Source organism: Eleutherodactylus coqui, chromosome 1, assembly GCF_035609145.1.
Source record: "Eleutherodactylus coqui strain aEleCoq1 chromosome 1, aEleCoq1.hap1, whole genome shotgun sequence".
Classification (NCBI taxonomy): Eukaryota; Metazoa; Chordata; class Amphibia; order Anura; family Eleutherodactylidae; genus Eleutherodactylus; species Eleutherodactylus coqui.
In genome coordinates this window covers 160,564,579-160,580,500 of record NC_089837.1, presented here as the reverse complement: position 1 = coordinate 160,580,500, position 15,922 = coordinate 160,564,579, and the positions used below count along the sequence as shown (strand labels likewise).

At 46.4% G+C, this 15,922-nt stretch overlaps 1 protein-coding gene across 1 annotated transcript in view; it reads left to right on the top strand.

Annotated features, from left to right (window-relative positions):
- The window catches only part of PRSS56 (serine protease 56), a 60,525-nt gene that overhangs the window by 429 nt on the left and 44,174 nt on the right, over positions 1 to 15,922 (top strand). The window contains exons 2-4 of the mRNA XM_066606284.1: positions 1,343 to 1,442; positions 4,248 to 4,409; positions 10,665 to 10,865. Coding sequence (XP_066462381.1) covers positions 1,343 to 1,442; positions 4,248 to 4,409; positions 10,665 to 10,865 — 463 coding nt within the window. The remainder of the gene's footprint in view (positions 1 to 1,342; positions 1,443 to 4,247; positions 4,410 to 10,664; positions 10,866 to 15,922) is intronic.

The following is a 15,922-nucleotide window of genomic DNA, read 5'->3' as shown; positions in this document are numbered from 1 at the left end:
TATATATATATATATATACATATATATATATGTGTGTGTGTGTGTGTATATATATATATATATATATATATATATATATTTCTTCAGATATATTTTGTCATGCCAGCCTGATAAGGCTATAGTTTTTCTGGTTAGCTAATAAAGTTATCACCCCTGTATTACTATTGTCTTTTTTATACAAGAGTATTTAACATCTCATAGATTTTGGAAGATGAAAGTTTTTATTTTGTAGGACAAAGAATTCATGAATGGAAGCCAGTTATAATAAGCTTGCATTATTTTCTTCCAGCTCCATCCTAAAAGCCTCCGCCACTTTGATTTATGCACAGCAGCATCTGGTTTATAGGCTATACTACATCCAGTATGTGCAGTAGTGAAGAAACATGTATGGCCATTTACTAGCCAAGGTGCTCAATTTAAACTACAAAGTCTGTGATAGTACCTGAGTACAACATAATGACCTCCAAGCTCACTTGCTTATCTCTCTCCTACACTGCAACCTACAAGAGCTGCATCCTGACTCATGATGATTTATCAGAATTGGGTCTGAACACACTTACCCAATTTAAAGGGGTTTTCCAGGGAAATGCCATTGATGACCTCTCATCAGGATAAGTCATCAATAGTAGATCAGCTGGGATCCGTCGCTCAGGACCCCAGCAATCAGATGAGTGGGCGCATGCTGTCAGCATTGTAAATACACAGAGGTTGAAGTGGAAGCCTCTGCACCAACCTCCTTATAGTGGCCGGTGCTTGTAACTGCAGGCTCTTCTCTCATTGATTTCAATGAAAGCCGTGCCTGCAGTTACAAGCGCTGGCCACTACACGGAGGTCGGCGCGGAGGCTTCTGCTCCGACCTCTGTGTTATTGCGGCACTGACAGTATGCGTCCTCTCAGCTGATCAGTCGTGGTCCACCCCGGCTGATCAACTATTGATGACCTATCCTGATGAAAGGTCATCAATAGTATTTCCCTGGAAAATCCCTTTAACTTTGCCTTTAGTCTCTTTACCTGGATTTAACACTTCTTACTTACATGGTGGACATTGTTGCCTATCTCTTGACATTGACATGAAAAGTCTGATTATCCTTGGTACGCCCAACCGTCCTGGAGAACATTACATGGGTGCATGGATTTCTAAACTGCTTATTAACAGATATTTTGTGATTGATGTGGGCAGCTGTCAGATATAATTGTGTTATATTTATCTCAGGCCTTACATTGTGCTAACATTGCCTTTCATACATTGCCAGAGAGTATTTCCCCCTTTTCCCAGCCTGCCTATGTTCCTGTCCTTATTTGTTGCTACATCTTCAGCTATCTGTTTTTATTTTTGTTTCAGAAGCTGCGGCCTGGGGACCAAAGAGATCTGAACCGACATCATTTCACTGGAAAGGATGAAAGAGTGAAAATGATCAAGAGAAGCGGCTCTCTTCTGATCAGCAAGGCACAGCTTTGATAGAGCCGCCCGCTCTGCTCCCGACTACAATGCGCCCATTCAGGCAATACTGGCACTCATGACCCCCTTCCCGAATTTCCTTCTGTCTCTTCCTCTTTCCTTTCACAAGCTCAGTTAGTTGAAGCCAGGCCCTCTCTAGGAGCATCCTATTTGTCTTTTCTGATGTCACGTAATTAACCTCTGTTTTTCCAATATTTAATACTGGCTTCCATGGGCAAAAGGAAGTTCTAAAATGTATGAATTTTAAGACTTTTATATAATACACTTGTACTCTGCCACTTTAGGCTATTCTAAGGATCTTTAAGCACATACCTTATAGCCTTATGGCGAGAGTTGATCCATAGGGTGACCCAGAGTCGGTAACGACTGAATGGTTAACCATCAGCATTAAGAAGGGAATCAGATACAGGATATTGGTGGCTATATTGTGTGAGCAATATTAATGATGTAGAGCAACAATAGTGGTGTGTTGGCCAGAATAATCTCAGTAGTGTATAAAAAAGACAAAAGAATTATAGAGGTGATACCTTTATTGGTTAACTATAAAAATTATACATGCAAGCTTTCGAGACTACTTAAAGGGGTTGTCCCGCGCCGAAACGGGTTTTTTTTTAATTCAATAGGCCCCCCGTTCGGCGCGAGACAAACCCGATGCAGGGGTAAAAAAAAAAAACCGTCCGGTACTTACCCGAATCCCGGCGCTGCTGCGACTTCTTACTTACCTTAGTAAGATGGCCGCCGGGATCTTCACCCACGATGCACCGCGGGTCTTCTCCCATGGTGCACCGTGGGCTCTGTGCGTTCCATTGCCGATTCCAGCCTCCTGATTGGCTGGAATCGGCACACGTGACGGGGCGGAGCTACGAGGAGCCGCTCTCCGGCACGAGCGGCTCCATTCAGAAGAAAGAAGACCGGACTGCGCAAGCGCGTCTAATCGGGCGATTAGACGCTGAAATTAGACGGCACCATGGAGACGAGGACGCCAGCAACGGAACAGGTAAGTGAATAACTTCTGTATGGCTCATAATTAATGCACAATGTACATTACAAAGTGCATTAATATGGCCATACAGAAGTGTATAACCCCACTTGCTTTCGCGGGACAACCACTTTACTAACGCTTCAACATCAAACATTTATACACAGCAGAACCTCGCCCACCATTCATCTTATACACAAATTTTAGTCCTATAACTCTAATGTATGATTACTTAAATGCTGGGCTCTTCCTCCCATTTGTCTTCCTGCCTTTTTAAATGTAAATTAATCACACTATGTCTGTGTTCTGTTGGGTATAAATGTTTCCTCAAGTATAATCTGACCACCAGCCTGATGAGGAGGCATTAAGTAGTCTCGAAAGCTTGCATATATAATTTTCCTGGTTAGCCAGTAAAGGTATCACCTCTGTAATACTTCTGTCTTTTTTATACAAGACTATTTAATATTACTGAGCAATTTTCATAAAATCCTAGAGAACCTGTGGATTCATGCTGTTGCAGATCTATGTTTCGGCTTTTTGCATTACCTATACTTTGAATACAATGCACATGTACGATGAACACTATGCATGTGTTCCATTTTTATTAATGAATTGGACTGGAACGTACAGGGCCATATATTGTGTGTTCTTAGCAAGTGTGGTATATAAAGTTTATGTTAGGTGAAATGTTACATGGCAGGCATATTTACAGTACAGTCCAACCAAATGTTCATAATAGAGGATGATGTAGTGAAGCTTAAGAACAACCCCGGTGCTAATGAACGCAAACCCCTCTTTTCTCACCCCATCCACCCTGCACACCCCCTCCCACCGCCTCCTCCTGTCCTGGCATCTGTGTCAAAGCATTAATGAATTGAGCAGTTTATCAGAACGCTTGGGAACTGTCCTTTCTGCCCCGCAACCCCCTCCTGTGGTCCTGGACCTATACAGCTCCACCAACCATGCTGTGTATTGTTTAACTGTCATCTTCAGAAGAGGCTGCAATGAGACAAAAGCAGCGGGGAGAGTGACAACACACAAACAGAACATTGCCCGCAGAGTGACAGAGAGGTAAAGAGGGAGAGTGAGTCAATGGTGTGAGCAGTATATAAGGGAGGGACAGAAGAGCCAACTGCTGGACCTATACAGTAGAGTGATGCTGAGGAACACACTGCCAGGTTGGGTGGGCAGAAGATAACGAAAAGACTCTGATTGAAGACACTGAAAAACGATAACGAGGCGGAGAAAGACTTTTCAGATTTTTTCTTATAAAATAACTAGGTTGTTTAAAATGCAACTTCTATACTGGACAATGCTTTCTGCTTCATACCTGACATCTCAGCTGATTTGCTGTGCCCCATTGAGTAAGGAGCAATACAAACTACCAACCAGTGTCTTGCAAGGTGAGTCCTGGGCAACAGGTGAGGGGGTGTCATTTCTGGACTTTACAGGTTTCATGATGTCATCATTTCCTAGAAAGAGACGCTACCAATCAGTGTAGAACAAGGCCAATGAGGATGCACCACTATGAATACTATGTCACTGGCCAGAAAATGCTTCTATTGCTTTCAATGAATCATTCTTAGAGATGCGACATCAGCTCAATGCTGTGTGCTGGCATAAACAATTCATAACTTATGATACTTCTCTGCACCCATCAACTCATCAGAGTGATGTCATGCTTTTGTGTGACTTTGGAAATGGTTCATACTATACTGATACAACATTTACTAAACTATCTACTTTGTGGCATGGTGACCTTGCTGTTTACACCTTTATTATGTTCATATATTGATGTACTCTTGACAGCTCTCTCTAACAGGGGAACATTAATCCTAGAGGCTGCACTTAAAACAGCACTACTGGCTTTGGAAGGAGCTGTGAAGGAACAGAGTCTTCGTCAACAAGACTGTGCAAGATGCACCACCTGCCTCTTCCCAGAATGTAGGAGCCTAACGACACCATGTAGAGGTCAGTAGCATTTACTGTGTAGAGCGTAATGGCAGGCAATCAGAAAATGGACAACAATACATACAAACGTTCATCCTGTAATGGTAGACATGCAATTAAAAGAAATCTTTTAATGATTGCTATTGTGTAAATGAGTATTATCATTATTGTTAGCCATTTAGTCGTTTACAACCCTTGGCGCCCCTAAAAGCGAGCTCCCTCCATGTTTTTCGGCTTTGCGCAGCTTCTTTCAGATGTGTGATATCCGTGCCCCATCAGCTCTGACAGTATCAGCCATCGTGTCCTTTGGTGGCCGGATCTTCTTTTGCCACTGATCTGTCCAAGCATTGTAGATTTTCCTATAGTAGTCTAGTATAGTCTGAGTCCGGTTAGCTCGGCCTCCAGTGATGTATCTGGTCTTATACGATTCAGGACTTCTCCGTTTGTTACTCTCGCCGTCCAGGTCATACGCAGCAGTTTTCGCCAGCACCGCAGCTCAAACGCATCAATCCTCCTATCTGCTTTTTTCACAGTCCAGCTTTCACATCCAGACATGGCTATGGGGAAAACAATGGTTTGCAGTATCCTGCGTTTAGTTGCTATACCAATATCTCTACTTTTCCAGATTTTGTCCATGTTTAGCATTGTACTTCGCACCAATGCTATCCTACATTTTATCTCTGGCATAGATTCTCCATCCTGGTCAATTTTTGAGCCAAGGAAGGTGAAGTCTCGCACGTATTCTATGACCTCATTGCCTCATTTGAATTTGGCCATTTTTTGCCAATGCGCACTTGCTGTGTGCCACGCGACTGTCTTATGCAGAGAAACATGCAACGAACTACGCTTGTGCAAAGCCGTTCTTAGTCTGTAACAATGCTAAGAGCAGATCTTGAAGGAACATGTCTTATGCGAATATACAGTATCTTTAAGTTTAAAGGTGTTTTTGTTAAGTTTTGAAAAACCATATACCCTATAAGACCTTTCTATGTTAAAGGTCTTTTACTATTGATTACCCATCCCCAGGATAGGTCATCAGTAGTCAATCAACAGGGGATCCATCGCTCAGGAACCCCGTCAGTCAGCTGACTGTCCTGACCGGTGGCAGTGTGAACAGCGCTGGAAATAGATAGCAATGTCCATATCACATTGACCCAGTCTGGTACTGCAGTAACAGTTCCCATTGAATTCAATGGAAGCTGTGCCTGTAGCACCTAAATAGGCCACTGCAATGTTGTCAGCACTATCAGCCTCCAACACAGTTCATACTGACAGTGAGCCTGGGGATCAGCTGATCAGTGAGGATACGAAGTGGTGAATCCCCATCAATTAATTATTGATGGCCTATTCTGAGGATAGGTCATCAATAGAAAAAGTCCTTGATAACCCTTTTAACCCCTTTATGACGCGGACCCTTTTTTTTCCATTTTCGTTTTTTCCTCCCCCCTTTAAAAAAAATCGTAACTCCTTTATTTATCCATCGACGTCGCTGTACGAGGGCTTGTTTTTTGCAGGACGAGTTGTAGTTTTCAATGGTGCTATTTAAAGTACCATATAATGTACTGAAAAACATTTAAAAAATTCTAAGTGGAGTAAAATGAAAAAAAAAAACGACATTCCGCCATCTTTCAATGCATTTTGTTTCTACGGCACACAAACTGCAACAAAAACAACATGATAACTTTATTCTATGGGTCAGTACAATTACTACGATACCAAACTTGTATAGCTTTTTTTTACTATACTACTCTTTTTGTTTTCAAAGACATTTAATTTTTTTCAATTATTTTCTGCGGTCATCTTGTGCGCGCAATAACCTTTTTATTTTTCCGTCGACGTAGTTGAACGAGGGCTCATTTTTTGCGGGATGTCCTGTAGTTTCCTTTAGTACCAATTTGAAATATATATAACTTTTTGATCTCTTTTTATTGTGTTTTTTCTGGGAGACGGAGTGACTGAAAAAGTACATTTCTGACGTTCTTTATTTTTTTTTTTCGGACGAAGTTCACCATGCGAGGTAAATAATGTGCTACTTTGATAGAGTAGACTTTTACGGACGTGGCAATACCAGACATGTATTTTTATTTTATTATTTAGATTTCCTAATTATAGATATGGCAAAAGGGGGGTGATTTAAACTTTTATTACTTTTTTTTTTTTTTACGACTAAAAAAACTTTATTGATCTTTTTTTACTTTACATTCAAGTCCCCCTGGGGGACTACAATATGCGATGCTTTGATCGCTCCTGCAGTATGATGTAATGCTACAGCATTATGTCATACTGCAATTTGACAGGCAGCCTATCAAGCCACCCCACGGCATGGCTTGATAGGTAGTCTCTCAAGGCAGCCCTGGGGCCTTTCAGAAGGATGCCATGACACCTGCACATCTCCCCCGATCTCTCCGCAGGGGGGCCGTGCGGGACCAATGAACGTCGCTCGGGGCATTTAAAGGATTAATAGCCGTGATCGGCCGAATGGCCAATTGCAGCTATTGCCTGCGGGTGTCAGCTGTAATAAACAGCTGACGCCCGCGCTCTATGAAGAGAGGTCGCCCCGCGATCTCTCTTCATACATACCCCGACGCTGCAGGACGTAAATGTATGTCCTGGATCTGTGGCAGATGTTATAGATATATAACATAGCAGGCTGAAGTACAGTGGCACAGCTCTGGTGTATCTCTGAATAAAGCAGTCACCATATAATAGTCAGATACCAACTTTACACAGTGATAGTGATTACAGTGCAGTTACCTCCAATGATCACAGATGACATCTGATTCGTGATGTCCTTTTTCATTTTTGTTCTTTATCTGGGCCCAGACTGCCATTAAAGATGTCCTCCAGCCACAACTCATCTCTGCACACTCTGTGTATCCTACCACTACACCGATGAACCTCTCACTATCCCTAGAAAGTCCTGGTATTCCCTATATGGTCCCACAAAGTCCTGGGGTCCCCTGTGTGGCCCCTGCAAAGAGATGGAGTACCCACTGCAACCCCACAAAGTCCTGGGGTCCCCTCTGTGTTTCCAAAAAGTCTGGAGGTCTCTGCAGCCCACCAAGTCCTGGGGTTCTCTATGTGGCCACACAAAGTCCTAGAGTCCTCACTGTGGCCTCCACCCTCTTGGGTGTCATAAACTAAAGGTGTCCCCTCTGTGTCCCCTGAAGCTTTTAGAAAAGCTTCAATCATTACTAACCACTGTCCTCGTAGTTCTCCATATTCATCATTGTACCCCATACTATATCCTCGAAGGTCCATGGCATGACAACATCGCTGCCTCACACACAACAGGTTCCAGCATATATCACCAATTTAGGAGTTCTGTGTCACAAAGATGCAGGATTAATTTTAGTGCACAGCTCAGTCACATTTAATCTTTGGTTGGCGCCTAGTGCCATTACTTCTGAAATGCCTTGTCATCCCTGGCACAACATCTATATATAGCAATGGTAGCTGACATCACTTCATTATACAGTTTCATACAGACCTTTATATCCAACTAAGTAAACCAGTCGATCATAAACATTACATCCAATTCCTACATAACTGCAATCCCCTTGGTAATATACTCCCCCAGTCTATGTTAGTCCATTATAGTCCACAGTATGTGCACAGGGCCATATCTGGTTAGACTGGTCTTAATTTGCCCTGCAGCTTTGTACCTGGGTCCATGGTGCCGTCGACGTCTTTGGAGACCAAGTCCTGTGCTGGAAGGGAGCCTCCTCTACTCCTCCACGACTTGGTTTCTTTGCCCCTTTCAATCCCTTTAACTTTTCCCCTGGTCATCAGAGTCTTTTCAGTCCTCTGCATTCAGCCCTCGGTCATCAGGGCCCCTTCTGTTATTTCCTGTGCTACTCTCCAGCATGAGGACAGTGTTCACACTGCCCTCCTTTCAGTGGCTGCTATCCTCCTCTCACTGCTGTACTCTCTGTAGCTGTGTCACTTCCAGTCTTTATATACAAGGCACCTGGAAGGGTCAAAGATTTTCTCCTGGAGTGGGCTTAGCCTTCAAACTTACTCCCTATCATAGGGGCAGTTCTTCTGGACAGTGACGTTCTAGCCAAGCTACTACCCATGATCCCTGGGGGTGAAGTCCTATTTCAGTAGCGCTTACAATGCTGTACTACTGCTCCCCGCAACCTGTTGCTCCCCTGGCAGAGAAGCGGGTTTTGTACTGGTGCTCCGGAGGGCTTTTTTCCCTCCTTTCCACCTTGTCTGTGTCACTGGACCGGCGGCGGGGCATTTCACAGAACGCTGCAAGTGCTGTTAAGCAGGCTGTTGGCAGGATATTGGAAGGTGGAGGCAACTCAGTCGTGAGACAGGAGTCGGAGCAGCTGGAGAGTATCCCATTGGCACCATAGCAATGGCATGGCCTGCCTACATTGGCAGCATGAATTTTTCCGCAGCTAATAGCATTTTCTGATGCATTTCCACAACTTGTGGACATACTCTCTTGTGAGTTGATCTTTATGATGGTCTATGCAGTATAATTTACCTTTGAACAAATTGTCTTTCATAATATTAGTTTAGGCTTCTATGTGGAGATGAATAATTACAGATAAGTGACATTGATTTGGAGACATTGACTTCAGTATGAAAAACTGATTTGTGCGCATCGATGTCAAGGTAGATGACTTAATAACTTGAGGATTTAGTCACATGCTGAAGAAGATTTGTAGACTCCGTGAGTCAGATACACAATTTTCTAGTCCATTGGAGGGGCACAGCTTTATAGATTAATCACCCAGCAGAAAGTTAATATGTATATGTGGATCTTTGGACATATGTGGCTGGTCTCAGCTGCATCTTGTTATTAATATTTTTGTTACAAGTCATTGCGTTTTCTTACCCATATTTACCCATTTCTGCTCCATCATTTCCAATATCTCATTTGCATTCTGAATAGCAGAAATTAAGTGCTGAAGAGTTGTTTGCACAGATGGTCACTTTGACAAGAGTTTATAATAGATGGCGTCCATGTTATTAATCCTTTTTGCCAGCATACAGAACACGAATAAACTCTTTAATGGGGATTATATATTGCAAATATAAATTACACTGTGATGACTTGTGCACTTGTGTGTCCATCACATCGCATCAGACCAATTTTTCATTCTACACAATTAACCCCTTTAGTGGCACGCCAGAAAATCTCCGGGGCTTGCTGCACTGACCATGCAGTTAAACCCCAGAAGATTTCTGTGGACAGCTCTAGTGCTGAAATGTGCAGAGCATTGAGCTGTCATCTGAAATCTTCCGGGGTTTTTATTGCATTGTTGACTCATTTTAAAAACCTATCCTGTGAGGCATGACATGGTAATAATAAACCTGACACTGAAGAGGTTAAACAAGGAAGATTATTGAATGACTGCAAGCAGAGATCTTGAAAACTGAGAGGAATTGAAGCAGGAACATTGTATACTTTTCATAACACGGGAAGCTGTCTAAAGTAAAATCTGTTTTTGTTGTCCATCGTGACCATCGCACAGCTTTAATTTCTTATACCGCTGAGATAAAAACAAAGCTGCGCTGTGATTGGTTGATATGGACAAAGTAGACAGATTTTGTTTTAGAGAGCTTTTATAAGAGTTTGGTGCCGGGCTACTTTTCTGTGGCCATCCTGTACAACACGTAACTTTTGTTTGCTGAAACCAGAATACTTCAATTCGCCATGTGATGTAGATTTTGGTGCAGAATTTAGTGTGTGTTGCGGTACGTCCCATTACTAGTATGGGAGTGGAGTAATACCTGCAGACATGGTGGATATTTACAGAAGCTACAGAAAGTTGGGAATCCTACAAGGCCACATGGTCCTAAGTGTAAAACGCCGCGGGCTCCCATAGCATGTTACAGCCTTTTTACAGCTGTGAACCTATTGTACTGCGCATGACTGCTTACTCACGCAGGCGGTCAGGTGCACTACACCTGTTGTTTTTTTTTTAATATTTCCAACGCCGCTGCTTAGCCATAACTCATATACCCACAGCCTATACGCAATGGACGCAACAAGCTTTGTTTCCTTTACCGCGATGTGATGTGGGAAAAATTGCTCATGTGTATGACCCTATTCAAAAGAATGGGATTCATATTCGTGCAAAACCTGTGCACGATTTTTTTGGCTATGTGAAAACTGCATAAATGTGGATTTTGATGTGGAATTCCAGGCTGAATTCTGCCATTTTTACTTCTGCATCCAAATCCACCCAATAGTTGTAAAGTGTTGTGGAAACGTATATGTAGCATTGAAGTGACGCCTATTCTCATCGTCTACAGAGAAACAGGCAGATGCCGGATCTGAGCCGGCTTGTGAGGCAATTCTTGCCGCTGCAAAGGAAGCAGATCCCGTGGAAAGAAGCTGGGCCCTGAGTGCAGTGTGCGCCATTTACCGTCACTTGTGTACAGAAGGGAATCATACATCAGAAGACTGCATACAAATCATGGCGGGACAATGTCATCTCAAGCTACAAGAATGCAGTAAGACCACAATCATATACTATATATATTTCTAGTGTAAATGAAAGGGCTTGCCTTATTTCGCCTCTAAGAGCTCCCACCCACTTGCCTTTTTTTCACGCGTTATAGCTTGCCTTTTTTTCATGCAATATTGCTGGTTTTTTCACGCGATTGTCAATGGGACTTTCTAAAGTTAAAAATGCACCAACTTGCAAAGCGTTTTTAACATTAGAAAGTCCCATTGACAAACGCTTGAAAAAAAAGGCAAGCTATAACGCGCGAAAAAAGGCAAGCTATAACGCGTGAAAAAAGGCAAGTGGGTGGAAGCCCTAACACTCTTCTCCACACGCTGTATAAGAAAGCTTGGGGTGAGTTTATATGGTACTTATGTGCATTACTTTTTATGGGACTTTTTATGTAATAAATAGAGATGAGCGAACGTGTTCATCCGAACTTGATATCCGTGCGGATATTAGGGTGTTCGGGATGTTCGTTATTCGTAACGAACACCATGCGGTGTTCTGGTTATTTTCACTTCCTTCCCTGAGACGTTAGCGCGCTTTTCTGGCCAATTGAAAGACAGGGAAGGCATTACAACTTCCCCCTGCAACGTTTAAGCCCTATACCACCCCCCTGCTGTGAGTGGCTGGGGAGATCAGGTGTCCGCCTAATATAAAAGTCGGCCCCTCCCGCGGCTCGCCTCAGATGCCTTGTGAGCTAGATGAGGGACAGTGCTGTTTGTACCGGAGCTGCTGTAGGGAAAGAATTGGTGGTTAGTGTAGGCTTCAAGACCCCCAAAGGTCCTTATTAGGGCCACTGATAGCTGTGTGTTGGCTGCTGTTAGCAGTGGCAATTTTTTTTTTCTCTCAAAATCGCCTCTGCAGAGCGTTGCACCCGGCATTAGGGACAGAAGTGCTGCATAGGCAGGGAGAGTGTTAGGAGTGAGTGTAGCCTTCAAGAACCTCAACGGTCCTTTCTAGGGCCATATTTATCCGTGTGCAGTACTGTGCTGGCTGCTGTTAGCTGTGCGGCATTTTTTTTTTCTTCTCAAAATCGCCTCTGCAGAGCATTGCACCCTCCATTGATACTGCAGAGAAAGAATTGTGTAGGCAGGGCCACAACACAGTTATTATTCATTGAATATACGCAGTGCGGCCTTTTGCTTGTAAAACAAGTGAAAATAATTCTATTTGTCCTGCCTCTGTCCGTCCTAAGGGCGGTGGACACGTGTCGGCTGCGTGTGCAACGTTTAAAAATCAGACGCACCCAGCTACATTTTACTCCTGGCTTCGCCATTTGCTTTCCTTAATTTGGAAAAAAAATACCGGCTCTGCCAGAGTTATAATAACTCTGCTACCCTCAAGTTCTGTGCCACATTAGCAGGGCCACAGCACAGTTATTAAACTTCTCATGTTCATTGAATATACGCAGTGCTGCCTTTTGGTGGAAAAAAACTGAAAATAATTCTATTTGTCCTGCCTCTGTCCGTCCTAAGGGCGGTGGACACGTGTCGGCTGCGTGTGCAACGTTTAAAAATCAGACGCACCCAGCTACGGTTTACTGCTGGCTTCGCCATTTGCTTTCCTTAATTGGGAAAAAAATACCTGCTCTGCCAGAGTTATAATAACTCTGCTACCCTCACGTTCTGTGATACATTAGCAGGGCCACAGCACAGTTATTAAACTTAGATTATTCATTCACTAGAGGCAGTGGGGCCTTTCGTTTTCAAAAAAGGGAAAAAATTATATTTGGCCTGCAGTCTTGCGCCAATTTATTTCCTGCCTGTGAAATCAAATCACTGGTAATACAGCATGCTGAGGGGTAGGGGTAGGCCTAGAGGACGTGGACGCGGCCGAGGACGCGGAGGGCCAAGTCAGGGTGTGGGCACAGGCCGAGCTCCTGATCCAGGTGTGTCACAGCCGACTGCTGCGCGATTAGGAGAGAGGCACGTTTCTGGCGTCCCCACATTCATCGCCCAATTAATGGGTCCACGCGGGAGACGGTTATTAGAAAATGAGCAGTGTGAGCAGGTCCTGTCCTGGATGGCAGAAAGTGCTTCGAGCAACCTATCGTCAACACGCAGTTCTGCGCCGTCCACTGCTGCAAATCCGAATCCTCTGTCTGCTGCTCCTCCTTCCTCCCAGCCTCCTCACTCCACTACAATGACACCTGCTCAGGAGCGGGAACACTCCCAGGAACTGTTCTCGGGCCCCTGCTTAGATTGGGCAGCAGCGGAGGAGTTTATCGTCACTGATGCCCAACCATTGGAAAGTTCCCGGGGTCCGGGGGAAGAGGCTGGGGACTTCCGCCAACTGTCTCAACAACTTTCTGTGGGTGAGGAGGACGATGACGATCAGACACAGTTGTCTTGCAGTGAGGTAGTAGTAAGGGCAGTAAGTCCGAGGGAGCAGCGCACAGAGGATTCGGAGGAAGAGCAGCAGGACGATGAGGTGACTGACCCCACCTGGTGTGCAACGCTTACTCAGGAGGACAGGTCTTCAGAGGGGGAGTCAAGGGCATCAGCAGGGCAGGTTGCAAGAGGCAGTGCGGTGGCCAGGGGTAGAGGCAGGGCCAGACCGAATAATCCACCAACTGTTTCCCAAAGCGCCCCCTCACGCCATGCCACCCTGCAGAGGCCGAGGTGCTCTAAGGTCTGGCAGTTTTTCACAGAGACGCCTGACAACCGACGAACAGTGGTGTGCAACCTTTGTCGCGCAAAGCTCAGCCGGGGAGCCAACACCAACAGCCTCACCACCACCACCATGCGCAGACATATGATGGCCAAGCACCCCACAAGGTGGGACGAAGGCCGTTCAGCGCCTCCGGTTTGCACCCCTGCCTCTCCCCCTGTGCCCCAACCTGCCACTGAGATCCAACCCCCCTCTCAGGACACGGGCACTACCGCCTCATGGCCTGCACCCACACCCTCATCTCCGCTGTCCTCGGCCCCATCCAGCAGTGTAGTTCAGCGCACCGTCCAGCCGTCGCTTGCGCAACTGTTGGAGCGCAAGCGCAAGTACGCCGCCACGCACCCGCACGCTCAAACGTTAACCGTCCGCATAGCAAAATTCATCAGCCTTGAGATACTGCCGTATAGGGTTGTGGAAACTGAGTCCTTCAAAAGTATCATGGAGGCGGCGGCCCCGCGCTACTCAGTTCCCAGTCGCCACTACTTTTCCCGATGTGCCGTCCCAGCCCTGCACGACCACGTCTCCCGCAACATTGTACGCGCCCTCACCAACGCGGTTACTGCCACGGTCCACTTAACAACGGACACGTGGACAAGCACAGGCGGGCAGGGCCACTACATCTCCCTGACGGCACATTGGGTGAATTTAGTGGAGGCTGGGACAGAGTCAGAGCCTGGGACCGCTCACGTCCTACCCACCCCCAGAATTGCGGGCCCCAGCTCGGTGGTGGTATCTGCGGAGGTGTATGCTTCCTCCACTAAAGCACCCTCCTCCTCCTCCTCCTCTGTCTCGCAATCAAGATGTGTTAGCAGCAGCATGTCGCCAGCAGTCGGTGTCGCGCGGTGTGGCAGCACAGCGGTGGGCAAGCGTCAGCAGGCCGTGCTGAAACTACTCAGCTTAGGCGATAAGAGGCACACGGCCCACGAACTGCTGCAGGGTCTGACAGAGCAGACCGACCGCTGGCTTGCGCCGCTGAGCCTCCAACCGGGCATGGTCGTGTGTGACAACGGCCGTAACCTGGTGGCGGCTCTGCAGCTCGGCAGCCTCACGCACGTGCCATGCCTGGCCCACGTCTTTAATTTGGTGGTTTAGCGCTTTCTGAAAAGCTACCCACGCTTGTCAGACCTGCTCGTAAAGGCGCGCCGGCTCTGCGCACATTTCCGCAAGTCCCACACGGACGCTGCCACCCTGCGCACCCTGCAACATCACTTTAAGCTGCCAGTGCACCGACTGCTGTGCGACGTGCCCACACGGTGGAACTCTACGCTCCACATTTTGGCCAGGCTCTATGAACAGCGTAGAGCTATAGTCGAATACCAACTCCAACATGGGCGGCGCAGTGGGAGTCAGCCTCCTTAATTCCTTTCAGAAGAGTGGGCCTGGTTGGCAGACATCTGCCATGTCCTTGGTAATTTTGAGGAGTCTACCCAGGTGGTGAGCGGCGATGCTACAATCATTAGCGTCACCATTCCTCTGCTATGCATCTTGAGAAGTTCCCTGCAAACCATAAAGGCAGCTGCTTTGCGCTCGGAAACGGGCGCGGTGGAAGACAGTATGCCGCTGGATAGTCAGGGCACCCTCCTGTCTATTTCTCAGCGCGTACAGGAGGAGGAGGAGGAGCATGAGGAGGATGAGGAGGAGGGGGAAGAGACAGCTTGGCCCGCTGCTGACAGTACACCGGCTGATTGCCTGTCATCCTTTCAGCGTGTATGGCCTGAGGAGGAGGAGGAGGAGGAGGAGGAGGATCCTGAAAGTGATCTTCCTAGTGAAGACAGCCATGTGTTGCGTACTGGTACCCTGGCACACATGGCTGACTTCATGTTGGGATGCCTTTCTCGTGACCCTCGCGTTACACGCATTCTGGCCACAACGGATTACTGGGTGTACACACTGCTCGACCCACGCTATAAGGAGAACCTGCCCACTCTCATTCCCGAAGAGGAAAGGGGTTCGAGAGTGTTGCTATACCACAGGACCCTTGCGGACAAGCTGATGGTAAAATTCCCAGCCGACAACGCTAGTGGCAGAAGGCGCAGTACCGAGGGCAAGGTAGTAGGGGAGGTGCGTAGATCGAGCAGCATGTACATCCCAGGCAGTGCAACAGTCTTTAAGGGCCTGGCCAGCTTTATGGCTCCCCAGCAAGACTGTGTCACCGCTCCCCAGTCAAGGCTGAGTCGGCGGGAGCACTGTAAAAGGATGGTGAGGGAGTACGTAGCCGATCGCACGACCATCCTTGGTGACGCCTCTGCCCCCTACAACTACTGGGTGTCGAAGCTGGACACGTGACCTGAACTAGCGCTGTATGCCCTGGAGGTGCTTGCTTGTCCTGCGGCTAGCGTCTTGTCGGAGAGGGTGTTTAGTGCGGCTGGGGGAATCATCACAGATAAG